The sequence below is a fragment of the Coloeus monedula genome, assembly GCF_965178545.1.
Source record: "Coloeus monedula genome assembly, chromosome: 27".
NCBI classification, from domain to species: domain Eukaryota; kingdom Metazoa; phylum Chordata; class Aves; order Passeriformes; family Corvidae; genus Coloeus; species Coloeus monedula.
Genome location: NC_138807.1, coordinates 3796670 through 3822089, shown reverse-complemented (window position 1 = coordinate 3822089; position 25420 = coordinate 3796670). Strand labels below are relative to the sequence as shown.

The window sequence follows — 25420 nt, the reverse complement described above, 5'->3', positions numbered from 1 at the left end:
CTGTTTCCGGGCGGTACCGGCGGAGCACGACAACACCCCCGAACTCGGGACCGGGACACGAACCCGAACGCGGGACCGGGACCGAGAGCCGAACCCGGGACCGGGACACGAACCCGAACCCGAACGCGGGACCGGCACCGGGAGCCGAACCCGGGACCACGGCCCCTCAGGCAGCCCGGCCCAGGCCCCGCCCCCGCACGCCGCAGCCAATCAGCGGCCGCTGCCGCATCCGGGGCCCGCGCCCCCTGCCGCTCGCGCTCGGCCATGGCGGAGGTGAGCGCGGAGCCGCCGCCGGGGTCGCGCCGGGCCTGGAGCCGCTCCCGGCCGGGCGGGGACACCGGGACCCCCGAGCCGCGGCTGCCCCGGGCCGCCCGGGGCCGGCGTCCTGCGGCAGCCGGGTGATGGGGCGGCGCGGGCCGCCGGGGCGGGGGCCCTCGGGCCGAGGGACGCCGAGGCCCTGGGCGGCAGCGGGCCGAGGGGCGGGGGCGGGCCGGGGCCGGGGGGTGCCGGGGCCGGGCAGGGGCCGCCGGCGGGGGCGGGCGGGGGAAGGGGCGCCTGGGCGGGAGCCGGCGGGAGAGCTGGGGCGGGCGGCGCCGGCGAGGGGACCCCGCGGCCTGAGCAGCGGCAGAGGGGCCCGGAGAGGCGCGAGAAGGGGCTTCGGGCCGGGGGCTGCGGGACCGCGGGGTGCAGAGGGCGGGTGCAAAGGCGCGGGGTGGAGCGGACTGGGAGCCCCGGGGCTATGGCCCGGCAGAGCCCGACAGCGGTGTGGGGTCGCTGGAGCCGGGGTCAGGGGTGTAGAACTGTTGGAAGGGGCTCGCAGAGGCTCTCAGGTGAGAGACGGCCTGAGCAGTGGGAGAGCACGGAGGTCAGGATCCTGGGAATGGCAGAGGGCTGGGGAAGGTGGTGGGAACGGTTGGTTAGGGTGGCCAGGATGGTTCTCAGCACCTTGCCTAGGGGCCAGAAGGTAAAGAGGGCTGGGTGGGGACTCCTCACTGCCTCTCCAGTTGCCAAGTCGTGTTTGCCTTGGTGTCTTGTGCTGAAACATTTCTGCTGTCGCTCCATCACACTTTGAGCTGGTGATGCCTTTGCCCATCAAGTCTTGCCATGTCCCTCAAATATCCTTGACCTGTTGTAATGGTTGTTGTGACACATGCACGCTTCATTTCTATGGCATCATCCTCATGGTGACCACAACATGGAGCAAGGGTGCTGGGAAGACTTTGAGGTACTCTGTGGCAAGATCTTGGATCCCTATTGGTTGTGACAGCATCTGTCCAAGGGCAGGGCTTTGCTTCCAGGGTATTTCAGTGTTCTGCATGAGGAAGGCACTGCCTGGCCTGTTGGCCCATCCACCACGGTTCAGCCTTTGGTGGAGCACCAAAGCTGGATTCATTTGTGCCAAAGTGTTGTTTGGGCACATTGTTGGGCCATAGTGCTGCCTTGGCACCCTGCATTGCTGTGGCTCAGAGAGGTCTGTCCAGGGGACATCCAGGAACTGTCATTGTCTTTTGGGTGAGGTTTGGCTGTGGAGCACCTCTGCTGTGACACTGCATGGGTGTGATGGGGCCCTGATCTTCCTGAGCAGTGCAGAAGGTGGTCTTTGTGTTGTGTCATCTGCTCATTCTTCGATCTTTCAGAGGCATAACTTGCAGGACAAATCTGTTTCCATTTTTGCTGCTTCTCTCTGGCTACAGCTGGAGTTTGTGGAAAATGGCCCTATGGCCAAGGAGTGTGGACAAGGCAGAGGAAGCAGGAATACTTCTCGCTGAATCTGAAATATGTGTTAGACTGGCTCAGGAATCTATGTTAGTTAATGAAGAGTAACACTGGAAAGGGAAATTTCTCTTTTTTTCCCCTCACTTTTTTGCAAGAGTGGTTTCAGTCTGGAGGGTTTTCTCAGGGGAGACACAACTGGCCTCACAGTGAGAAACGCCTTTGTCAGGGCAGAAAGCTCAGACTCTGCCTTTGCCCTTGTTTCCTAAATGATGGCTGAGCTTCATTCCATTTGCTCAAATCCTTGAGTCCACACCTAAGGAGGGAGTGCAGGAGTCATCCAGAAATACAAACATGAGAGTGTGTAGTTGACCAACCTCTGTGTAACTTCTGAGAGGAAAGTTACTCTTAAGCCTGAGCAGCAGAAACTAGCAGGAGGAAAGTGGCACCGGGGATGGTAAAGTGAGATCAAAGGAATTTAATCTCCCTTTTTGCCCCCCAAGATTAAATACCTCATGGGCATAGGAGCCAGTTTCCAACATCACAGTGCACTGTGAGAGTAACTGGAGTTCCCCACTGCTACCTTTGATGGTGATGGAATCCCTCAGCAGCAGGAAGAGCAGTGACACCCTGGCCCACAGCTGTTCTCCGTGTTGCTGGTGCGTGCCATGCTTTTGCATTTCTGCCTCCTGTGTGGTGTTTGGATTTGAAGTGTCAGGCTGCACCTACCTCACCTTCAGACCAAGTAGCTCCACATCCTGTGGCTCTGGCAATCAGTGCAGTCAGCAATATTCTGTCATCAGTTACGTTTCCAAGCCAGACTTGCCTTTCTCTCCTGTTCCTTTGACTCTTGTTTCTGTGGTCTTCTGGATTTGTAAATAATCTGAGAGATTGCTCCGTTACACCCGTGTTTAAATTTGTGCAGGGAGTGGGCCATTTGCTTTGTCTATCACCTGTTTCTTGTTTCCTCAGCCCCAGCACAGAGTGCTGGTTATTCCATGGTGACTCCAGCATTCCCACTTGCTCTGGTGCTCCGTTACTGCTTCGGATAATTAAACTCCTGATTAGTTATGGAATTGTCACCCTGTTGTAGTGGCCAATCCTCTTACTTTCAGCACCTGGTTATCAATAGGAGATCTCATGGCTCCTGAAGTATTCTTGACACCTTTTCAAGCCAGCCCATCCATGTCAACAGCTTCAGCCTTTGTTTTCAGAGGCCTTATTGATCCCCAGGCAAGGAGGAGCCATTGATCTACACATCATTGTCTGAGCCAAGTGAGTTCTGCAGATTGTCCAGGACCCGGAGGGAGTATGGGTAGACCACACCCTTTCCATGAAACCACGGTTGTTTGCTTGGAAGGATTTATCCAAGAGGGTTTTGTACTTGGTCACATTCCAGCAAAACCCAACAGAGGCGCATTGACGCTTTCCCGACTTACAGAGCCGTTTCCCGGTATGACCGTCCTCAAAATGGAGTCTGTCCCCTTCTCCTTTCATCATCCTGTAACTTCTCCCTTCTCTTTTTGTGTGCACAGTTGTAGGGCTCTGTCTGGAGCCAGAGTGGTCTCAGTGGGGGTTATCTTGGGGGATGGTGGACTGGAGGCATCTTCTTCATTGTTCCGGAATTTCCAGTGTGTGTGTTGATAGTTGAAGGCACTAACTCAGAACCCACACTCTGTGGTGGCCTTTTTTTGGTGAATACTTTGCTTTGTTGTTAGAGGATAGATTTTGATGTGAAGCTATACTGTGTTTTCTTAAATAAGTTGTAAGAGGCCCATACTGGAAACACTGTAAACGTTCCAACTCCCACTGAATAAGTGAGGAGTGATGGTGCACAGCTGGGATTGTTGCTGGCTGAGGATCCTACAGAGATGTCACTGGGACTGACACTGGGATTTTCTTCTGCAGTCAGGTGCTCTCAGTCACTCAAAAGCTTTGGTTGTTTACCTGTTTGCTCCCTGCCTAGGCTAAACTTGATGAACAGCATTTCCATGCACAGCAGCCCGAGGAGCGGCAGATGTTCTGTCTGGGTTGTTTTCTTCAGCCCATGCTGCTGCCTGAACTTGTGACCGAGCACCAAATGCCACCCTGCAGGTGCCTGTTCTCAGGCTCTGCCTGGCTCAGCCTCTCCCACCTTGCCTGTGCCATTTGTGGTCCTACCAGACTCCTTCTCTGCCTGCTCAGCTGTTTCTCTGCTCATGCCCCTGAGCTCCTGAGTGCAGTGGGGCATCAGGGAGAAGCCAGGGCGTTGTGGCTGGCTGCTCCCTGAAGGGTCAACCCCTAAAAATGCTGTGCTTGGATGCGATATGTGTGTTTAAAATAACAGCTGAAGGTCCAAGTCCTTCTTTTAAGTGAACATGTAAATCATGAAGGTCTGAGGTCTTAAACTGGTAGGGGGATAAGTAGTGAGTAGAGTGCTGGAGGTAAAATAGATGGAATGGAAACACATGGGCTGAGGGGAAGGTGAGGAGGCCAGGAAAAACTGCTCAATACACCCGATGAACTCTTTTGAACAGCACGGTTCCTAACACTGCCCTGTGGGCATTTGGGTAACTTTTGCTTTGAACTTAAATGAGTTGCATTTGGTGGTGGGGTGAAGTGGGTGGAGGGATGTCCTGTTTTTAAGGAGAGCTGTCTCAGCCATGTTCTTCTCTTTTCCTGAAGGCCTCTGTTGGCCGGCAGAGCCCGAGGGTGGTCGCATACCCAGCCCGTGGCCTATGTCCTGGAGAGCCCGCCCTTCAAAGCGCAGCAGGTACCTCGAGGCTCAGATCCCTCTGTTTCTTGGTCTAGTTCCCAGAGGACACAAAGTTACTGTGATCACTTCCCTTCTCGTTGCAACATCTCCTGAGCCTGTTGGTTGATTCCCATGCTGTTTGACAGAGGAGGAAAGGCTTAAAGATGCCAAAGCTCCTACAGGTGTTCATTTGCACATTCTTGAGTAAGGGGTGATTACCCTAAAAATGCCCCCAGGTGAAGGAAAGGCTGCAGTGTGTTCACACAGTTGTGACACCAGCGGATCCTGTGAGGAGAGACACACAAATACTCAGACAACCTTCAGATTCAGCTTCCAGTCAGTTATGGGACTTGAATGTGGATAGAACCGGGCTTTGTGCTGATGAAGTGACTGCTGCCAGTTGTGTTCCCTGTCCCTCTCTGTTCTGCCTAATCTCTTCCTCTGGCTTATCATGTCTGCACACACACAAGAAGGGATCATCCCTGGCTTTGTTGCATCTCAGGATTTGATCCGTGCTGGTGCTAGTATCCAACTTCTTCTGATCCCTGCAGTTGTGTCAATGGGCTCAGCTGATCATCGACTGAACCTGGCAGAGATCCTTTCCCAGAACTACGGTGTGAGGGAAGAAAGGGAGGAAGATGATACTCAGGAGAAGCAGAAATCTTTAGAAGAGCTGGAGAAGAGTTTCAGTGCCTCTCAGGTAAAGGCAGCAGGGGAGGGGAAGTGAAATTACCTGCTGGAGTTGCTTGTGTGCTGTGTGAAGCCCTGACTTGAGCTGGGTTCAGGTCATCCAATGATGAGTCAAGTTTGCATTTGGATTGGAAGGAATGGTTTTGAGAACAGATGACAGCAGTGAATTTTGGAGCCTTCCTCTGCCAAGTAGCCCCTCTGGCAGGTGATCTTGGCTCCTTGCTGAAGAATCACCAGCTTTTGGGGGTGATGGCCAGTGTTTCACAAAGATGAGCCAATGTGGTGCTGCTGTGGGTGGTCCCACAGAGACCTCAGTGGAACACAAACTGCTCTTGGTGACAGAGAGTGTCTCTTCAGGCCAGGTACTAGACTGATACAGGGATTTGTTCCTCCCCTTCCTCTACTTAAATACAGTAGTGCTTTCTGGCATCTTTCACCTGTTTGAAATCTAGAACAAAAGATAAATGTATTTTAATAATGCCCTAGACTATATTGCTTTGGGCTGAAAGTTCCTGGCTTTTCCATACCTTTGAGAGGGACAGGATACAGTGGGTCCCAACAGTGTCACCTGAGGCTGCTCAGAGCCCCCAGAGGAGCAGAGCTGCCCTGACTGCCTCTGCCTGTCCATGTTCCTGCAGCTGGTGTGGTGCTCTTGTGGTTGTTCTCTTCCTGATGCAGCTTTGTCCTCCTCTTGCTCAGAGCAGTGAAATGCCATTTGAGGAGCTGCTCGCGCTGTATGGCTATGAGGCATCTGATCCCATCTCGGAGCAGGACAGTGAGAGCAATGACATCACTCCCAACCTCCCTGATATGACTCTGGATAAGGTGAGAGCAGCTCTCTGCCTGGGTGTCTGCACAGGCTGTCGAGGTTACCCCCATTTCAGAGGGGTTTGATCGATGCCAAGGGAAGGTACCTGCCTAGCTCTGGTGTCCCAGTGAGGAACACCAGGTGCAGAAACATGAGTGTGAAGTGTTTAGAGGAGAAGGGAGAAAGGATATCTGTTTCAAAATGTAAAAACTCTGCATGGAACTTTGGTTACAAGTATTTGCACATCGATGGGGGTGTGTGAAGAGCCAGGGAAGGTTTGTATCTTCCCAGCTGAAGCCGGGGCTCCTCCTGTTCTAGCAAAATTCTGTAGAAAGTGGGGGGTTTTGGGGGGTTGGGGTTTTCCTCTTTCAGGATCTTTGAGTTACTTGCTGTGAGTGGAGCTCTACAGAAAGGGCCGCTTGCTCATACTCTCTGGCTTCCATAGGAAGCCACTCATGACACTTGTTAAAGTGCTTCTAGGGAAAATAGTCTGGGTGTGGTGGGAGTGTGAGAGAGAGAATCTGTCTTTGGACAAGCTGTGGGAGGGTGAAGAGATCTGTGGATCTCTCTGGCCGCTGTTGACCAGAAATGCTTTTACTCTAGGCCTCACTCCCCCTCATATATTTTTTTTTAATTTAAAAATATTTTTCACTTTCTTGTTGTTGTTAAAAGGAACAAATAGCGAAGGATTTGCTTTCAGGGGAAGAAGAGGAGGAGACACAATCTTCAGCTGATGATCTGACTCCATCCGTCACGTCCCACGATGCATCGGACTTATTCCCAAACCAGCCTGGCTGTATGTGTCACTAGTTCCTAAGTAGTTGCTGTTCACTTTTACATATGATGTGCAGGGGAGGGTGAGAATGGCTTTCTTAATTTTGTCAGTCTCCTGACATCAAATTTTCCACTTTTCCTCCTGGGGACTGTCTGCGTGGCAGAGGCATTACCGGGCTTTGGGTAGGACAGGACAGAGCGTTGATGAGCAGTGGGATGAGGGAAGAATTGTCTTGAGCTGTAGCTCAGAATACTGAGAAAGTGGGAATTGTTTTGCTGCCTGCTGTAATTGCAAGTCTGAAAGATAAGTACCTCATCTGACATCGTTACAAGTGAATAAATTCAGTAGTAGTAGTGGAGAGATGTATTGTGGCAGTTCCTAAATACTGAAATATGTGGGAAGCTGAAGCACGTGACAGGGACTCTGCATGAAGTGATGTTATTGCTCCTGCTGTCTTGTAAAATTAAGGAGGCTGAGCTCCCCAGGTTGGCCATCCATGTGGCAAGTGTGCAAATTCTGTTATTTCAAGTGAGAAAATTAAAATACAGGTAAGCTGTCCCTTGTTAGACCATGCTATACGGGACCTTAGGACAGAAAATGAAGGGAAGAAGAGGGAGCATAAAGGAATAATAAAAAAAAAATTCATAACTACAGATCTTTTCCTTTCCCACAAAGCAAACAACTTCCTTGCTGATGAAGACAAAGAGCCATGTTCATCTCCATGTGCTTCTTCCATGGCAGAGGATTCAGAGGTGGATTCCATCCCATCAAATGAGTGTAAGAAGGTAAATGACCTGACTGCACTGGGAAGGGGGACTCCTGAGTTGAAAGCATGACACCAAAGCACTATGATATCTCCCCAGCTGGCTTCTTGATGCCTTGCATTTTGTGGGTGGCAGTGGCAGATGTGGGTTACAAGAGGGGTTTTTAATACAATCTCGAAATTATCTTCTGCTTCAGATATGGGAAGTCTGTTGTGCCTTGGTAAATTAAATCTTCAACCCTACAAAGGTGAAATGCAACCGGATTTACTGAGGGGGAACCATCTTTCTAAAGAGAGGAGCAGGCTTCCAAATTCATCCTGGCTGTGAAGGCTGCAGGAGAAACCTCTGCATTGCTTTATCTCCAGCCTTAGCTTTTTGCCATAGATCTTTTACATTAAAACTGTATAAATGCTGAGGGTCCCCACAGTATCATCTGGTTTGTAGTAAATCTTCTTCAAATAGTCAGGGTTCACTAGAAATAGTAGTGACAGAGGGGGCTACCAGTAAATAAATCAGCCTTGTAGTGGTGTAGTCCCTAAATCATGAAGTACAGCCTGCGTGGAGCATTTCCCATTTCAATCTTCTCACCTCTCTGTCGTGGGATTTCAGGAGATCATGGTTGGACCTCAGTACCAGGCCACTGTTCCCATCCTCCGCTTAAACAGGCACAGGCAAAAAGGTAAGGCAGCCTCTTCTTTGTGCCTAGTTTGGGTGTAGGGCTGCTGGCAGGGGGATTTGATGAGCTCTGGGTCACCAGTCCTGCTCTGTGTCTCCAGGAGGCTTGGCAGCTTTCAGTGACATCCAGATGTACTGACTTAGATGAGCCTGATTTAATCGGGCTGGGAACACAGGTACAGAACTGGTGAAGCTCAGGGAGAACTGGGTTGGTGTGACAAGTTTGCAGGAGGGGGTCTCAGCTGTAGCCAAAGAGAAGGAATACCCATCTGGGGATGCTCTGATTTATTCTCTCTGACATCTTCCTTAAGTAGTGAGTTAGTGGCATTCAGTGCTCCCTGGAGATTATCTGTTTCTGATTTTGGGATGTCTGCAGAGTAGACAGAGGTGCCTTGATTTGCAGATTGTGTCCAATAATGAGTGCAGTATGAGTGCCAGCTTGTTGAGCTTCTGGACAAGAAAGCTAAAAGGGTCTTTAGTTGCCAGGATTCATTAATCAAAGCAGTAATCTTTGAGAATGTGATGACAAAAACTTTGTCAGCCAACCTTTCTGAAACAATGGAAGCAAGCTGAGCCTGTGCCAAGGGCCCTAAAAGAGATATAAAGAGCTTATCTGCCTCCAAAATCAGGAGGGAAAATACAGTGCCTTGAGAGATGGTTGTCATCTCTACTGCCGGGTTGGAGTACCAAGCAAAGATTTCCTCCTTCCTCTGTCTTCCCCATGCATGTCCATGCAGACCACTTCTCAAAAAGCAGCAGAATTCTCTGTTTGATTATCTTATTTCAGTGCTTTTTCTGTTAGCCTATGAGAATGAAGATCAGCTGCTTTGGGACCCGAACATCCTCCCTGAGAGGGAGGTGGAAGAGTTCCTGTACCGCGCTGTGAAGCGGCAGTGGGACGAGCTGTCCGGCAGCAGCCTGCCAGAGGGAGAAGTGGTCAAGGACAATGAGCAGGTGAGCTTAGGGACTCCTGCAGCCCACACAGACCCAGGTGGTGCTGACCCAACAGTGCCACGTTCCTTGCAGAGGTCAGAATGAGGTCAAACTCCAGTGATCCTCATGGATAAGTGAGGGTGTGTGCCCAGCTGCAGTCACCCTCTCTGTTGGGAAGACTGGAAAAGTCAGCAGATCAACCATTTCAGAGCAGCTGTGTATTCCTCCGATCTAGCCAGGTTAGATTCTGGTGGAACTACATTTGTCCAGTCCCAGGGTTTGTAATCCAGTCCCTTAAAAAGGGGGATAATCTCTGCTGGTGGTCAAGCTGGGGTTAGCAACAAGTTGGCTCCTGGGAAATAGAAGTTTTACAAGACAAATGTGAGTCACGAGCAGGCTGGTTTGTGGTGTGTTGCTCAGGTACGTGCTGTGAGTGATTTCCTTCTGTTTCCCAGGCTTTGTATGAGCTGGTGAAATGCAACTTCAATGCAGAAGAGGCACTGCGGAGGTTACGGTTCAACGTGAAGGTTATCAGAGGTGAGGACTCCCCTTATTTCGGTTCATCAGGGCACATGGAACTCTTCCAAGATTCTGCACATCTCCTCCAACTCCTCTTTCTTTCTGCTACAGATGAGCTTTGTGCCTGGAGCGAGGAAGAATGTAGAAATTTTGAACATGGCTTTAGAGTCCATGGGAAAAACTTTCACCTTATCCAAGCAAACAAGGTAAGGCTGCTCCCCCCAGGTCAGGAGCAGGGGAAGGAGGCAGTGACTGGGCACCAGAGATGTGCTTTGGGCCTCGGCTGACGCAGGGAGTTCAGGATGGCCGAGTTCCAATCCCAGGCTTTGTGTTGACTCATGCCAGCAGGTGATGGGCTGTTCACTGCCCTGCTCTGCCTTATTTTCCAGGTGGGAGAAGTCACAAACACCACTGACCTGCATGAGTGATGTCAGTTAATTACTGATTAGCCCTTTCTGGAGTCTCAAAAGTTCTTTCCAAACTCTCAGCCCTTGCAGTACTTCTGTGAATGAGTGAGTTGAGCATGTGGATGTTTCGTAAAGTCCCCTGGGGTCCTCTAGAATGGCAGGTGCTGTTGTAGGGAGAGCTGGGCCCCGGGACATGCTGCTGTGCTGGGAGTTGGCAGAACCAGAGAGTCCAGTTCTACCACTGGTTAATTGTAGGCATGTTGACGCTGGCCAGTGACAATGGATGCAGGTTTGCTCTCTCTGCTAAGTGTGCTGCTGCTGGAAGCGCAGGAAAGTCCTGCACGAGTGTGTGTGACCCACACGGGTCTGTGACAACAGCTGTGTGCTGTGGGGAGTTCTTTCTCTGGCCACCTCGGAAACCTCAGTACGTGCTTCTGTTCTGCAGCAATGTGTCCATAGCCATGTAAATCACTGTAATGCACTTTAATTTTCTGTGCTGGTTAAATGGGAAAATAGCTCCTTGCTCCAGGAGATGCACCTGGATGGGGGTGGCTGTCCTGACTGGGGTGTTTCTCCTCAGGTCCGCACCCGGTCGGTGGGCGAGTGCGTGGAGTATTACTACATGTGGAAAAAATCAGAGCGCTATGACTACTTCACTCAGCAGACTCGTCTAGGAAGGAAGAAGTACGTCCTCCACCCTGGAGCCACGTGCGTGGAATATTCTCACACTAAAATTAGTAATATTAACCTCCCAGTGAAGATTCCTGCTGCAAAGCACCTCCGCTTAACAGACTGCGCTTTCTTCTCCAGAAGGTTTCTCGAGTGGGAGGATGGAGGGATGCACGGGGTGTTCTCAGAGCACAAACACAAAGTTGGCGTGGGGAGGGAAGATAAAGAACTGTTTGCTTGGATGTGGGCTTTCTTGTCCTTTTCTGTGTGTTGAAAATAGTTTTTGTTTCAGACAAACGCATCCACAAAACACTGGGGACAGGGATTCAGAGCTGATTTTGGTGAAAGAGCTCAGTTTGATGAGGTTTTGGGAAGGGAGCTTTTTAAATTCAAAAATGCACTTATTTTTGGTGGTTGGAACCTGAATTAATTTCCTTATGAGGCAAATTCTTCCCTTTGAAATGTATGCTAATTACAGAAGGTACTTTTCAAAATACGCCCTTTCAAAAAGGTTGAAACGGAAATCTCTTAATAGGTCAGAATGAAATATTGAAACTGAATCAATTAAAAACATCAGATGAAGGCTTGGAATTTTTTTTTTTTTTTTTTTTAAATTCTGATGCAAGACAGGAAAATACCTGAAATCTTAAATCTTCCCAGGGTGGAAAAATGTGTTCTGTCACTTGCTCTTTGCTGGCACACTAAGGACCCACTGCAGTCATTCCATGAAGCTGGGTGTTCCCTTGGCATTTGACCATGTATTTATTTCCCTTTGGAATGGGTTGGGGCTCACAGAACTGGGGGCAGAGCTCTTTAGGAAGCTGGAGAGCCCATTTGGGTTTATCATGGGCTGGTCTCGGCCACACTGTATTACCTGAGGCCACCTCCTCAGGGCAGAGTCTAAACCAGGCTCTGCAGAGCAAGGAGGGGTGGACATTCATTCTGGTGATGTCTCTACAGTCCCATTGCTTTATTTGTTGATGGGTTTTAATCCCAGTCACCTTTTCTCCTGCCTGCATCTCTCTGCTTAGCAGGTAGTGGCAAGGCTCTTTATCTCTCTCCACAGGGATTTCACTGACAATGACCTGGATGGGGTTGAAGTGGAAAACACGAATCGTTCTCGGAGCTCCCCACCAATTCCCTCTGCAGCTGGCTGCCTGGATGCTCACTTTGGTCAAGATCAGATAGCAATTGAGAGCACAGGTAGTTCCTTTTTGTCTGTCTGCTGTGGGGTTTTGGTGTGAGCAGAAGAGTCTTGTCTGTCTCTGCGTTGATCAGAGGTGACTGTAAAAGGGTTGTTCCTGTGTTGGGCTTGGAGGGGTGGCTTAGGTCATTCCCAAAACAAAAGGATTATGCGCTGGGCACCTGAGTGAGCTGCTTCCAAAGCACTGACACAGGCAGCTCCTCCAGAGGCTGGGTTAAGGCCCCAGAAATCAGGTGCAAGCTGCTTTCACACAGAGCTGGCTGTGAGAAGATTCGCAGGCAGCCCAGCATGGGTCCATTCCCTCACTGTCCTACCGCAGATGAAGGCTTTGTGCGGGCAGCTCCCAGGAGTTGTTGGCACAAGGGGATAGGATTTAGGGTTTGGCTTATCTTGCAGTGTGCCTGGGAGGTTTCCTTTAATTTCCATAGAAACACTGATGGCCTCCCATCTGCTGTCGGCATCTTGCCTTTCCTCGGTACGCGCTGGCGGGGATCTTGGTTGCTGTAATAAAGAAACACTTGTGCCATCAAACAAATGCTGTTGGGACTAGGTGGGACTGACCTGGGTGTTTGGGCGTTGTGGACTCACTGTGGCTTTCTGTCCCTTGCTGTGTCCCCCTCTCTCTTCCCCCCTGGCTGTGCCCACCTGAGCAGAGCCCCTGAGTGTGGAGAGCACGGCCTGCAGCCTGGGCAGCATCAGCGAGTCGGGGCAGGGCTACGAGTGCAGCACTCCCTCGGAGACAAACTGCTCCTTTGACCCCACGGAGGAGACGTCCTCGGGCGCTGTCCCTGCGCCCTGCCCACGCCACGCTGTCACCCCCTCTGAGCCGGAGCTCTTTGCTTTGCCGCCCGCGGGACCAGGACTGGCAGAGAAGCAGGAGTCGTTGCAGAACTCTGGTGAGACAATAACCATGGACTTCACTCTCCCTGCAGACATTAACGAGGGGTTGCCTTTAATTGCTGGCCCTGTGGATTCGGACAGAGACCGTGAGGCAGTGGTGGCCCCTGCGCAAGTGTCCTTATCGGTCACAGATTTCGGTCTCATTGGCATCGGAGATGTAAATACTTTCCTGACTGCTCATCAGGCTTGCCCAGCACCTGTGGCTCGGTCAGAGCCTCTGTCACAGTGAAAGTCTCCAGTCACAAATTTGTCACAGACCCAGCAAGGACTTTGACCTGACTGAGTGAAATTCTGGAACTTCCGCTGTCCTGTAGGGACAGTTTGGAGCTGTTGGTCGGAATCTGTCTTTCCATCCTCCTTGATCCAAGGCTACAGTGAAACCAAACACCTTTCTGCTCCAGTGTATCCTGACACAATCGTGCAAAGTGGTGGCTGGCTTTCCTGAGTGGGGAGGTCCATCACCCCCCTCCTATGCTGACCATGTGTCACCCCAGGTGATGCCAGTCTGCTCAGAGAGTCCCTGCCTCGGGACAGGGGACGTGTCCCTTGGCCCCAGCGGGACAGTCTGAGGGCAGAGGTGCTTTGAGAAGAGGGATGTGTCACCATCATGGTGAGGGTGCAGTCTGGGGGTCCGAGAGCTTGGGAGGGCTGCAGGGCAGTTTCCTGCAGAGACGGGCACGGCGATGCCAAGGGAGGCTGACGAGTCTTGGCCCTTCTCCCATGGGCAGCGTGTTGCAGTAGGAGCCGCTCACCCCGTCCTTCTCCCATCAGCCATGGGTCATAACAGGCGGGCACACAGCTGCTGCCACCTCCAGCAGCCACGTGTTCCTGACTCTCCACCAGCTGCAGGTGGGACGTGGCCTGGCCCAGCCCTTGGGCAGAAGTGTCGGGTCTTGGAAAGGAATGCTGCGTGGTGCAGCAGCGTCGTGTGCACTCGAGTCCTTCTCACCTTCCCATGCAGTGCTGGGCCAGGGAGAACTTCTGTGGGGAGTAACAGGAGTTTCTAGACCCACAGTGTGATGCTGGCCCAGAGCTGTGGTGCTGCTGCTTCTGCTGCTGGCAGAGGATGACCTGATCTTCACTGAGCCGCTATGCGAGTGGATAAAATGCAGGTGAAAACATCTCTTAACTTCCCAGTTTGTTCCAACAATTTGTTAGCAGAGGGAGGAGGTTGCTTATCTCCTAGGATGCCTGGGATAGCACAGTCCCAGGCAGGGGAGCACAGTATCCCTGGGCATTCCTGCTCCACACCATCCCTGGGCATCCCTGCCCCTCCCTGTGTCACAAAACAGGCTGTTTTGAGAGGGAGGTGTCTTTTCTGCCCTGTCCAGGGAGGTGCCAGGTGCTGTGCAGAGCCACGGGGGTCTGTCCTTGGGTGTGCTGGAGTCCAAAGCTGCTTCACTTCCCAGGTGTGTTCCAGGTCTGGGATTGGCCACTGGCTCAACGTGTTCTCATTCCCCTTTTTCCATGCAGGTAATGCTCTCCATTCCCCTGCTGGGCAAGGCTCTGGTACGGACAGTCCTTTCCTACAGCTGTGTTCTGCAGTTGGGAAGGGGCTTGGGTTGAGGGTTTTTGCTTGCTTTGGTAGGGGCCTTGGGGCTGTCGTTGTGCACTTGGCTCTGCTGCCAGTGGATCTGGCAGGTACCTAAACCAAAGAGCCTGCATCCTCCTTTTACCTGGCCCTGGGAAGTTGTGCTCAGCCCTGCAGCAGGAGCACGGAGACAGCATCAAACAGCCCCATGGGATGTCAGGATTAGACCTTGTCTCATCTCCTAAGCCCCAGAGCTGGTTTGTGTGCTTTAACAGGGGTTTGCTTCAGTCCCCAGCACTCTGCTGGGAGATGCTGAGCCCCAGGCACCTGCAGCTGCCTTCACCTGGTGTGGCTTTGTCAGCCAGATGTGGTGGGCAGAGGCCTCCCCCTGCAGCTGCTCCCAGCTGCTGGGAACAGAAAGCAAACACGAGTGCCCACTCCATAGTGGAACTGCCCAGGCTGTGATTCCCAGGAAGTTCCTTGGCTGAAGGGAGGAGGCAGCGTGAGAGCACAGGCAGCCCTCCCAGGGAGGGCCAGGCCTTGGCATCTCCTCCATCAGCTGAGAACATTCTTAGTTTTCCTGAAACCATTTTTTCTTTTGGTTTATTTCAAGCCCTAGTGAAAGGAGAGGGGAGCTGGCTGAGGCAGAAATCTCTTTATGTCCTTCAGTGTTGTTTACAGATTTGCATGGGGTCTTTCAACATGAGTGCGGCGCTTTTTCAACATAACTTTGAGGGAGAGGGGTGAAAAAGGCTGGGACAGGGAGGGGGAGTCACTGGGGGAGGAGGTTTGGTTCTTTGTTTTTTTTTGTTGGGGTTTTCTTTTTCCTTCTTACAAAGCACATTCACTTTGAGCCGCTCCCGATGCTGGACTCTTTTCTCCCTTGCCCCCCAGCCCTACACTGTGAAGTGACACTGCCTTGAAGACCCCTCGCCGTTATTTATTTAATTAAAAACCTAATTTGAAAGTGAGCCAGAAGTCTGTCTTCTTTTTGGAGGCCAAGATACAACAGTCCAGTGTATAATGATGGCAGAAGCAAGAATAGGGGTTCCTGCCTCTGCTGTCTAATCCTCTCCTGCTCTCCACGAGTGCTCTCCTCCAAACGGGGTGGGATTCCCTGTGCCAGGGAGGCCATCCCAGCCTAGGAGGAGGCCCAGAGTTCTCTCTTCCAGTGCTGCAGGTGGAGGGAACGGTTTGTTCCTCTTACAGCTGCCCCAAGTCCTCTAAAACTCTGGTAGCCTGTGGAAGGCAGGGGTGCATCCAAACTTCAAGCAGAAGAAGCTCCTGGGGGCAAGAGGAATGTTCCTGCTGCAACTGCTTTGTGTTTCCCCACCACAAAGCCTCTCTGTTCCATCACAAACTCCTTAAATTCTCGTCTCCTGCTTGTGCCCAGCTCTGGCTGCCTGCCCGGGGCCCTGGGGGTTCCAGCTGTGCAGCCCCCCAGCTCTGCCCCGCAGAGGTGGGTACGAGGGTGGGCACAGCCCGGGGAAGGAGGGACGCAAGCGAGTTCCCCACTTCCTTCGAGGCCCCGAGGAGCAGCGGGAAGCGCGGATCTACTTGAAGGCTTCGGGTGGGACGGCGCTCCCTCCCTCGTCGCATCCTTTGACATGAAACGATGGTTTCCGCCCTGTGTGACCTTAGCGCTGTTTCCGAGGCGGTGAGAACAGCAGAACCGAATCCCCCGGGCTCTGCAGCACCCCGGGGGAGGGTCCAGGACGGACGCCGCAGCCCCCCGGGCTCCGGGGGAGGGTCCGGGTCGGGCTCCGCCGCCCCCCAGCCCCGGCTGCAGCTGCGGCGCTCGGACGGCAGAGGGCGACACAGCGCCGCGCCCGGGACCCGCCCGCGCCCCCCGGGACCCGCGCCCGGACCCACCGGACCCACCCCGGGCTCGCCGCGTTCCGCCCGCGACACCTCCGGGCTGGGCCGGGCCCGGACGGCACCGCCCGGCAGCCTCGGGCCCGCGCGGAGCAAAGTCCTGCGGCGGCCGCGCTGCTGCCGTGAGGCGCTTCCCCCTGCGCGCTCCAGCGGAGCCCCACGCTGCCACATCTGTGTCCCCACGGTGGCCCACACCCAGGACTGCTGGGGGCTGTGATGAGGAGGGGGGATTTATCAGCGGTGAGAGAGATCGTGTTAATCTTCACATCCCCTCCGGGACACAGTCTGGGCATCCCCACAGCTCTCCTGCCTCGAGCGTCTCATCTGTTTGGTTGGGGTCTCTGCAGGCAGCATGTGTGGGGCAAATCCTGCCCCAGCGGTGTGCCAGGGCCGCCATGGCACTGGAGGGCAGGAGGAAGCTGCACTGGGGCGCATCAGGGCAGGGGAAAGCTGGCCCGTGGTTCTGTCCCTCTCCTGAAACTCCAGGGTAGCCCGAGAACGTTTCCAGCTCTCTTGGCTTCCCACAAGCAGCCTTGACATTCTCCGCAGGCCACTCGCGCTGCACTTCAGCCACCCGCAGTTATCAGCCATGGGTGGTTTCTCTGTTATTTGTTTCCTTCCCCAGACATCCGGCATGGCGCAAACAGCCGGGATGCGACTGTCCCTGCTCCCACCAGGGAATTGCTGTGGGACCCGTGCTCCAACCTTTGCTCCTGTCCCCATTCTGGGTTTCAGCATGTCCCCAAACCCAGCAGGAAGCACCGAGAGCCTGTTCTGCTCCCAGGACGTCTGAGGCTCAGGAAATACAGCCCAGTGTCTCAGAGGGTAAATCAGCTCCTGTCTCACCCTGTGTGTTCACACCGGTGTCTGCTGCATCCACAGGCTCCTGGGCGTCCCTCCTTCCCCTCAGAAACGCATCTCACCACAGAGACAGCCCCACCACTGCTCTGCACAAGCCCCAAGCAGAGCAGCAAGCACGTTTCAGAGACTGAATTTTCCTTTTTTCCCTTTTTTTTTTTTTTTCCTCGGGACATAGTCCCGAGGCGGGTGGGACTCAGGCGGCTCCCAAAGTGGCCTCGCTCCCTTTCTTCTCCCCCTTCCCCTTGGCTCAGCGACTGGAGGGAGCGGCCAGGCGGGGTGGGCATCGGGAGGCTCGGGAGGGCCGGAGACGAGGACGCCGGAGCGGGGCCCGAGGAAGCGGCGGGGGGCGAGTGGGGTCTGGGTCCAGAGAGGTTCGTGCCCCGCCGCGCCCCACACCTGCCCCGGCCCTGCCACCCCCGCCCCGCCCCGCTCCGGCCCGGCCCGGCCCGGCCCTGGGCGGGGGCACCGGCTGCCGCTCCGCCCCGCCCCGCCCGCCCGGACTTTACCTCCCGGCCGGGCCCGCGCCGTTCCGGGCCATGTGAGCCGCGGGGCCGGGCCGCGGGGCCGCACCGGCTGCGGGATGGAGCGCAGGAAGGTCTTCGTGGCGCTCGACGTGCTCTGCCTGGCGGTCGGTGAGGGCTCGGTACCGGCGCCCCCGCCGCGGGCGGCTCCGGAGCGTCTCCGCGTCCCTCCGGTGCCCTCGGTGGGGCCGCGCCCTGGGCTGGGGCCAGGTCCGCGGGAGGTACCGTGGGCCCGCGATCCCGCCGCGCGTCTGCCCGCTCTGGCCCGTGGCCGGTGCCGCCGGGCCGGGGGCAGCGTGGGAGGCACCTGCCCGGCCGCTGTCCCGGGGCTCCGGGCCTCCGCCGAGAGCCACCGGCGGTGGGGGCGGGCGGGCGCAGGCTCCTGCCCCAGCCCTACGGGGCTCCGTCGGGTGTCCCGGTTCCCGGGGCCGTTCCCTGTTCCGGGAACAGTCCCGTGGAGGGGCGGGGGCCCGGTCCGTCGGCGGGAGAGTCCCTCGGCTCGGGCGGCACCGGGACGCTTCCTCCGCCGCCGCCCTGGCCGCCTGCCCGCCGCCGAGCCCGGCGCTCCGCGGGCGGACAGAGCGGGGCCGGGGGCTCCGCAGCTCCGAGCGAGTGGATTCGGGGCACCCCTTCTAGGACCCCCTCGCCCCCCGCCCCCCGGTGCGGGTAAATGTTTCTAAAACTGCCGCAAGGAAGTAACGAATTAAGACGGACTAAAAATAAAGGCCCCGATCGGGATCGCGGCTGGAGCTTCCCTGGCTGCCGGGCGGGGGGGGGCCGGGTCCCGGTGCAGCTCGGACCGCGTTTCCCTCCTGTGGGCCGGTGCTTTATATTTTTAGGGGAGCTTTTTTTGGAGGATGAAATTATCCAGAAAGAAAATTGGTGTCTAATTTGAGCTGAAAATGGACGTCTGAGGTGTGCGGGGAGGAGGCGGAGGGACTGGGACCGGTTCCCTGCCCCCGGCAGCGCGGCGGGGGTGGCGGGGCAGCCCCCGGTGCTTCATCGCCGCACTCCCTCCCGCTCGCTCGGTGAGCGCAGGAGGCGGCGGGACCCCCGGGGCGGGGAGGCGGGGACGGGCGGGGACAAAGGTGCGGGCTCCCGGGAGACGGAGGAACAAGGGGAGGCGGAAACCGCCGGGAAAGGCGGAACTGGGAGAGGAGCCCAAGCGAAGGTGGCCTCCGGGGAGGGGGGGCCGCTTCCCTGGGGAGCGTCCTGGGACTCGTTCGTGGCTGTTCCTGAGCAGGGATGGAGCAGGGGCAGGGGGCCTCATGCCAGCGGCGGGCTGGCACGGCTGCTGTGCGGCGCAGAGACCCCCAAACCCCTCTGGATCTCGGGGCCGGTTCTGTCCCGGGGGAGCTCGCAGCGTCTCCCGGCACTGGCTCTCCTGGAGCTGCTGTGACGGCTCTGCTGGCACCATCTGGGGGCCCTTCCCTGCCCTACAACAGGTTTGCAAGATGCCTGTGCTCATTAAGTTTATGAGCTCTGTCTTCCTAGGCCGAAAGACTGGGCAGTGTGAGGAGAGGGCACAAGATTGGGCCCTGCCACTGTTGTGCCTGGGGAGGAGTGGGGCAGCCGTAGGGGCTCTGTGGGTGCCCATTTGTGGCTGTCTCATGTGGTATCTGGGTGCTGCAGGCATCTGTGAGCTCTGATAGGGCCCTATCGCTGTCAGGGCAGTGCATTGGTGGGTTCAAGTCCTCCTGCCCTGGGTACAGGTGGCTCAGGACTTCATTGCTGGAGGGGATCCCTCCCTGGCATCGGGGAGCAGAGACTTAGGGATGAGAGATGGGGACACGGTGTGATGCTGTGTGCAGGTGTGGAGCCTGCTGGCTGCTGCCCCCAGTCCTCACCTCTCTCTGCCTTGCAGCATCTCTGCCCTTCATCATCCTGACTCTGGTGAACTCCCCATACAAGCGAGGCTTCTACTGCAACGATGACTCCATCCGCTACCCCTACAAGGCAGACACCATCACCCACGGCCTCATGGCTGGGGTCACCATCAGCTGCACTGTTATCATTGTAAGGAACTGCCACCTCCTTTCCTTCAGGGCAGAGTCATGCTGACATGTTGTATCTGGAAGCTGGAGCCCAGCACAGCCACCTCCAGAGCCCTGGAAGGGCAACAACATCCTCAGCTTGAGCCCCACTCTGCTTGGGGTCAGGAGCTCTCACCAGAGTAGTGAGACCCACGCCCCATGGGGCTGGTTCCCTGCAGGGAGGGGGAGAGGGCCCGTGAGCTCCTGTGGCAGGCGGATGCCAGGGGCTCCTCTGCCACAGAGCCAGAGCATCCTGCACCCCTGGGGAGCTGCTCAGTAGCCCCTGACCCTCAGCTTTTCCCCCATGGTCTCTGCAGATCTCATCGGGGGAGGCATACCTGGTCTACACTGAACGCCTCTACTCCAAGTCAGAGTTCAACAATTACCTGGCTGCCCTCTACAAGGTGGTTGGGACCTTTCTCTTTGGAGGGGCCATCAGCCAGTCCCTGACTGACCTGGCCAAATATATGATCGGCCGTCTCCGGCCAAACTTCCTGGCTGTCTGCAATCCTGACTGGTCCAAGGTGAACTGCTCCATCTATGTGCAGCTGGAGAATGTCTGCCAGGGAGAGAGCAGGAACATCACCGAGTCCAGGTGAGCCATGGTGCCACAGGATGTGCCTCTCCCACCTGCCCAGCAGTGCTGGGCTCACAGTGGCAGCCCCAGATGGGTATTGAGGCTCTCCTGTTGCAGGGCAGAGCCTGTGGTGTGGTTAGGGGTCTTATGGGGACCAGCTGGGAGCTCGCTCATGGCTTGACCCATCCCTTTTGCCACACAGACTGTCCTTCTACTCGGGACACTCTTCCTTTGGGATGTACTGCATGATGTTCCTGGCGGTAAGTGCCGTGCCACAGGAAGCCCCCGCAGGTCCCATGCCCCAAGCACCCCGTCACTGGGCTGGCTGGTGAGCCCTTCCCTGAGTGATTTCTCCCTTCTTTGCTGCCCAGCTCTACGTGCAGGCCCGGCTGGTGGGGAAGTGGGCCCGGTTGCTGCGTCCCACCATCCAGTTCTTCCTCATCGCCTTCGCCATCTACGTGGGCTACACCAGGGTGTCCGACTACAAGCACCACTGGAGTGACGTGCTGGTGGGGCTGCTGCAGGGGGCTCTCATTGCTGTCCTCATTGTGAGTGTCCCCTGTGCAGCCTGGTGCTCGGCTGGGCTCCTGCTTGGCCTTGACAGAAGGGTTCCCAAATCCTCTTTCCCATTGCTCTTTTCCAGGTCCACTACGTCTCTGACTTCTTCAAGCACCGTCCCCCGCGGCAGTGTGAGGAGAAGGACCCGGAGCGCAAGCCCAGCCTGCCCCTCACCCTGAGCGACCCCGACCACAATCACTACAGCTACCGGGGTGCCCCGTGAACCCGGATTGCAGGCCTGCCCCTTGCTGTGCTCCTGGCTCCGGGGACAGGGACGCTGGCTCTGTATTAACTGTTGGCTCCACAGCTCTGGTGCCTCTGGCTGTCACAAGTGGGACAGCCCTGCCTGTTCCCACTCCCACAGTGCCACGGCACCTGGCTCCCCGTGCCTGTGGTGCTGCCGTGCTTGCCAGTACCTGGTGATGCCAGCACCCTGCCTGTGGGAAGGGGATGTCCTCACCCCCGTGCATCTGTGTCACACCCCAAGGCTGCTGTCCCAGCCCTCTGTGTGGAGGAAGGGAGGGAGGGGAGGGTGGCTTATGGGGGTGGATTTATTGGGCTGGCAAAGCACACTGAGCGAAGAGCAAACTCCTTGGGAAGTCTGAGATTGCCTGGGCCGAGTGTGTGTTGTCCCTGTCAAATTATCCAGCCTTACAAGTACAAATCCTCACAGGCGCAGAGGGAGGGGGACAGCTGCTGGGCTAGCTATACTTTTTTGGAAAGGATTAAAGCAATCCAGAGCTCTTCTCTGCTCCATTGATTACCTTTAAGAGCAGTCCTGCCTGCCAGCAGCTGCTGTGAGCAAAGGGTGCCTGGGCAGGCTTTTCTCTGGCAGTGCCCGATTCCGCAGTGCTGGGAGCCAGAGCTGTTTGCCCCCCCGCCTGCTTCACGCCTGGCTTGGGCAAGGGGATGCTCCAGTGTTTGTCCCTCCTGCAGCTTCAGCTGATGCTTTAGGGTGTGTGTGGGGGGGTAGGGAGACATTTACTGTGGTAAAGGAAAATAAATGGGGATGTGGAGCTGTCCAAATGTCCTGGGAAGGTGGGGGGAATCGGTACAGAGCAGTCCCATCACTGACATGCAGCTGCTTCCAGCACTGGAGTGCTGTGGGTCTCTTTTTAAAATACATGCATTTTCATTATGATGTTGTTTTTAAATTAGATCATCCTTAAAGAATGTTTGTGTCAGGGCTGTTCTCTTATTTCATGGATGCTCCTGGCCTTGGAGTGGATGGGCTTAAGTGTTTGGGGTTTCCTTTTCCTGGGGAAAGGTGTCTGAAGCCCCTCATCAGCTGTAGGCAGGTGCTGTCAGGGCTGCTAAGCCATTCTCCCAGTTGCACTGGGAAAGCTGGGCATGCCCAGGGCTGCTGGGAGCAGCAGCATCCTCGAGCCAGGTGCTCCTTGCCTGTGATTCCTGTGAGGTGTCACATTCACAGGGGTTGTGCTTTGGCTGGGCAGCCCTTTGAGCTGAAGAAGAGACGTGACCGGCATGGGGCTCCAAGACCCGTCCCAGCCAGGTCCATCCTGGTACTGCCTTTGCCCTGATCCAGGAGCCTCCTGCACTCCCCAGCATCACAGCCCTGCTCTGCGAGGGAGGAGGGAAGGCAGGGAGAGGCTCTTGGAAAAAGTGACGCTTTGTGCCTGCAGCTCCCTTGGCTGCTCTGGCAGCTGGAGCAGAGGGAAGGCAGGGAGCTGAGAGCCTTGGAACAGCTGACCCGCGTCTCTCTGCTGCCCACGGGCTGTGGTGGGGACAGGTGACAGGGTCAGGCTGGGCAGCCTTGGGGCACAGGGCCTTCTGACTGCTGGGAAGAAATGAGGGACACCGGGAGGCAGCACCCTGGAAACCTGAGGGTCTCCCCAGTCTCTTTGGGGGTGGGATGGCCAGTCCTGGGGTCAGCTCTTGGCCATGCTCAGTGAGTGCATCTCCTCTGTCCTGCTGGGAACAGCAGGAAGCCCTGGGCTAGCTGTGTGGTGTTGATGTGCTTGTGCAGTGTGGGTGACTCCAGTCTAGACAAGCCCTGATCAAAAACAACCTCCCTGTGTGGAGGGAACTCCCTTGCCCTGACACTACTTTTCTGTTTTCCTCCAAGAGCCTTCTTCCCACAAGTGCTTCCCCGCTCCCTCAGCAGGGTCCTTCCCCCATCCCAGCCCTCCAGGCTGGTTGTTTAATATCTGTTGGTGTAAAACAAAGCTGGAGGAAGTGCCAGGGCAGGGCAGCTCTGCCGCAGGGTTTGCAAACAGAGCTCTGCAAAGGCTCAGCTGCTCCTGGAGTTGGGCAGTGAGACACAGCCCAGGTTTGGGAGCTGCCTGCTTGATTTTCCTTTGGCCTGCTGCAGTGCCCAGCAACTGCCCCAGTTCCTGGCACTGCCTCGACAGCTCCTCTGCGTAGCCAGGAACGTGCCTGCTCCCTTCCCTTGAGATCTGATTTCTCCCCTTGGATGGATCTCTGGAAAAACCAGCTGGGCCACAATGCTGCAGTGTGCGGCTCCGAAGGGCAGGGCCGGCTGCTGCATGTTGGGAGCTTGGCTGCTCCATCCCCCGGCTCACAGATGTGTCCTGCTGCAGGATGGGCTGAGACCTGACCAAACTCGCGGCATGCCAAGGCACATGCAAGCTGCAGGAGCTCCTGAGCCATGTCCAGGCACAGCAGCCTGCTCCAGGTGTGCTCCCTGGCCCATCTCTGGAGGGACAGGGACACTGGCAGCAAGCTGCCTCTGCTGGCTCCTCAGCCCCCATCGGTGCCAGCAGGGCACCTGGGGAAGGCAAAGCAGGTCCCTTGTCTGCTGTGAAGTTTGGGATCCGTCCTAGGCCTGCTCATGGCTTAATGCCACAGCACCCTGACAGTGCTGCTCTGGGCTGGACCCCATTGCCTTGAGGTTGGAGAAGCTGGGCCGTGCTCCTGAGAGGCTGGTATTGCTCCTGGGAGCTGAGGGGAGGGGAGGCAGGGTCCGGGGCTGGGGTGAAGCCTGTGTGCCTCTTTCTCTGTTTAAGGCTTGAGCTTGTACCTGGCCCCATGGGTCAGAGCTGGTAAGAGCTCTGTCCATCCTGTTTGGTGAGTCCCAGGAAGCCCCTCCGGTGTTGGGGGTGAGTTATGGCTCCGGGCAGTGTGACAACTTGTGACTGGAGTGTCCACCCCTTTAAGTGCGTGACTCAGGAGCTGGGGATCCAGTCCTGGTTGTGCTGGGGCAGATTGAGCTGCGGGTTGAAGCCAAGCAGCGTTTGCCTGCGAGGCATGGCTGGGACCTGATGAGAGCCGTCCTGTTCCCCGGCGTCAGCAGCTCCACGCACCAAGCCCTCTGCCAACACGCCTCCTTTCCAAAATAAGTTGCTTCTGGCAGCACACAGCCAGGATCTGGCTTCCAGCCCTGCTCTAGAGGGGGCCCGGAGCTGCCTCCCCCAGCCTGAGCCTCCTGGCTGCTTCCCACCGTGCCACGCAGCATCCTCCCTCCCTTCTCCCTGGCACCTGGGACTCGTGCCGGTTCCACGGGCTTCGATTGCCCTGGCCCCATCCCCGAGTTTCTCCCGGCTCTTGGCTTCTCTCCCCAGCTGAGCGGGGCAAGAGGCGGACGAAGGGGCTGAGCTCCTCTGTGCCTGCAGCAGCTTCCAGGAGCGGGCAGCGGCCCTGCCAGGAAGGATGTTACTCATCCCCTAAACATCCCCTTCCCTGGCCGGCAGCCACGGGAGATGCTGCGGCCAGATGCGCCCGCTGCTCAGGAGCCTGAGGTGGCCCCGGCTCGGGGATGTTCTGGGGGACACCGATGCCATCGCACCCTCGGGTGGGATGTTGGCAGCCCCTGCCCGACCGCAACCCACGCCGCGTGGGGCTCTCCCCCTCAGCGTGGCGTGCTCGGGGAAGCGGTGGGTGCCGGACCAGGACCCGCGGAGGTGGCTGCGCTGGTCCCCGGGGGTTAAGGGAGCCCGGCGCTGTGGAGACCGCGGGGACGGTGTCCGGGCTGGGGTCTCCGAGCGGCATCGGCCCCGGGGGCACCGGCTGGGAGCGGGCACTGTCCCGTCCCGCCGGGGCGGCAGGGGGCAGCAGGAGCCCTGCGGAGCCGCCGAGCGGAGCCCCGGAGCCCCGGCCGGAGAGCCCCCGGTGCCGGTACCGCCCAAGCTCCGGTGTCGCCCGCGATGCCCGGCCCGGCCCGTCCTGCCGGAACACTGCGTGGAGCCAGATGCTCCCTCCAGCCTCTCTTCTCCTGCTCCTCCTCTGATCCCACGAGCGCTGCCTCCCCCACTCCCTTTAATCGACGTTTCCGCTGAAATGTGCCCGGTTCCGCGGATTTCTTTGATCTCGCCAAGGGAAGAAGGGGGCTGTAGAAGAAATTAAATCGGCGCAGAAAGAGGAAAGGCGAAGAGGAAAGCACTCTCGGGGGAGGTTGTTAAATGTCGCCTCTTTCTCATCAGAGCACCAGGCAACCAGGCAAGAACGTCCTCTCGCCGGTGCCTGTCCCGGGTCACCTGCGCTTGGCGCTGGCCGGGGATACCCCTGGGCAGAGCAGGCGCTGGGGTGGCACCGCTGGAGCCGCCCCGGCCCCGCTGGAGCCGCGCTGGCATGCGGGGAGCTGGCAGCCGAGCCCGGGGAAGCAGCCAGAGGGTACGAGCAGCAGTTTGTTTTCTGCCGCTTGCCAGGGTCCGCGCAGAGCTGCAGCGCTGCCAGGGACGTGCTCTCTGGAAGCA

At 56.6% G+C, this 25420-nt stretch overlaps 2 protein-coding genes across 2 annotated transcripts; both read left to right on the top strand.

The window, feature by feature from the left end:
* Positions 1–235: 235 nt before the first annotated feature.
* On the top strand, positions 236–15186 carry MIER2 (MIER family member 2). The gene is made up of 13 exons (XM_082297742.1): positions 236–273; positions 4378–4465; positions 4999–5147; positions 5837–5962; positions 6618–6741; positions 7396–7505; positions 8094–8163; positions 8962–9113; positions 9548–9629; positions 9723–9817; positions 10599–10726; positions 11754–11890; positions 12545–15186. Exons 1-13 carry the CDS (start codon positions 265–267, stop codon positions 13018–13020), a joined length of 1746 nt encoding a protein of 581 aa, XP_082153868.1. The 5' UTR covers positions 236–264; the 3' UTR covers positions 13021–15186.
* A 2373-nt stretch (positions 15187–17559) lies between these two features.
* PLPP2 (phospholipid phosphatase 2) lies at positions 17560–21866 on the top strand. The gene is made up of 6 exons (XM_082297735.1): positions 17560–17690; positions 19444–19595; positions 19930–20207; positions 20392–20449; positions 20561–20737; positions 20833–21866. Exons 1-6 carry the CDS (start codon positions 17639–17641, stop codon positions 20968–20970), a joined length of 855 nt encoding a protein of 284 aa, XP_082153861.1. The 5' UTR covers positions 17560–17638; the 3' UTR covers positions 20971–21866.
* The last annotated feature ends 3554 nt before the right edge of the window (positions 21867–25420 follow it).

Excerpts from the sequence above, each read along its gene's own strand:
- PLPP2 (XM_082297735.1), top strand. The coding sequence starts at position 17,639 with ATGGAGCGCAGGAAGGTCTTCGTGGCGCTCGACGTGCTCTGCCTGGCG. Across the intron at positions 19,596-19,929 it reads TCAGCTGCACTGTTATCATT|ATCTCATCGGGGGAGGCATA; the intron begins GTAAGGAACTGC and ends TGGTCTCTGCAG. Across the intron at positions 20,450-20,560 it reads ACTGCATGATGTTCCTGGCG|CTCTACGTGCAGGCCCGGCT; the intron begins GTAAGTGCCGTG and ends TTTGCTGCCCAG.
- MIER2 (XM_082297742.1), top strand. Across the intron at positions 5,148-5,836 it reads AGAGTTTCAGTGCCTCTCAG|AGCAGTGAAATGCCATTTGA; the intron begins GTAAAGGCAGCA and ends CCTCTTGCTCAG. Across the intron at positions 7,506-8,093 it reads CATCAAATGAGTGTAAGAAG|GAGATCATGGTTGGACCTCA; the intron begins GTAAATGACCTG and ends GTGGGATTTCAG.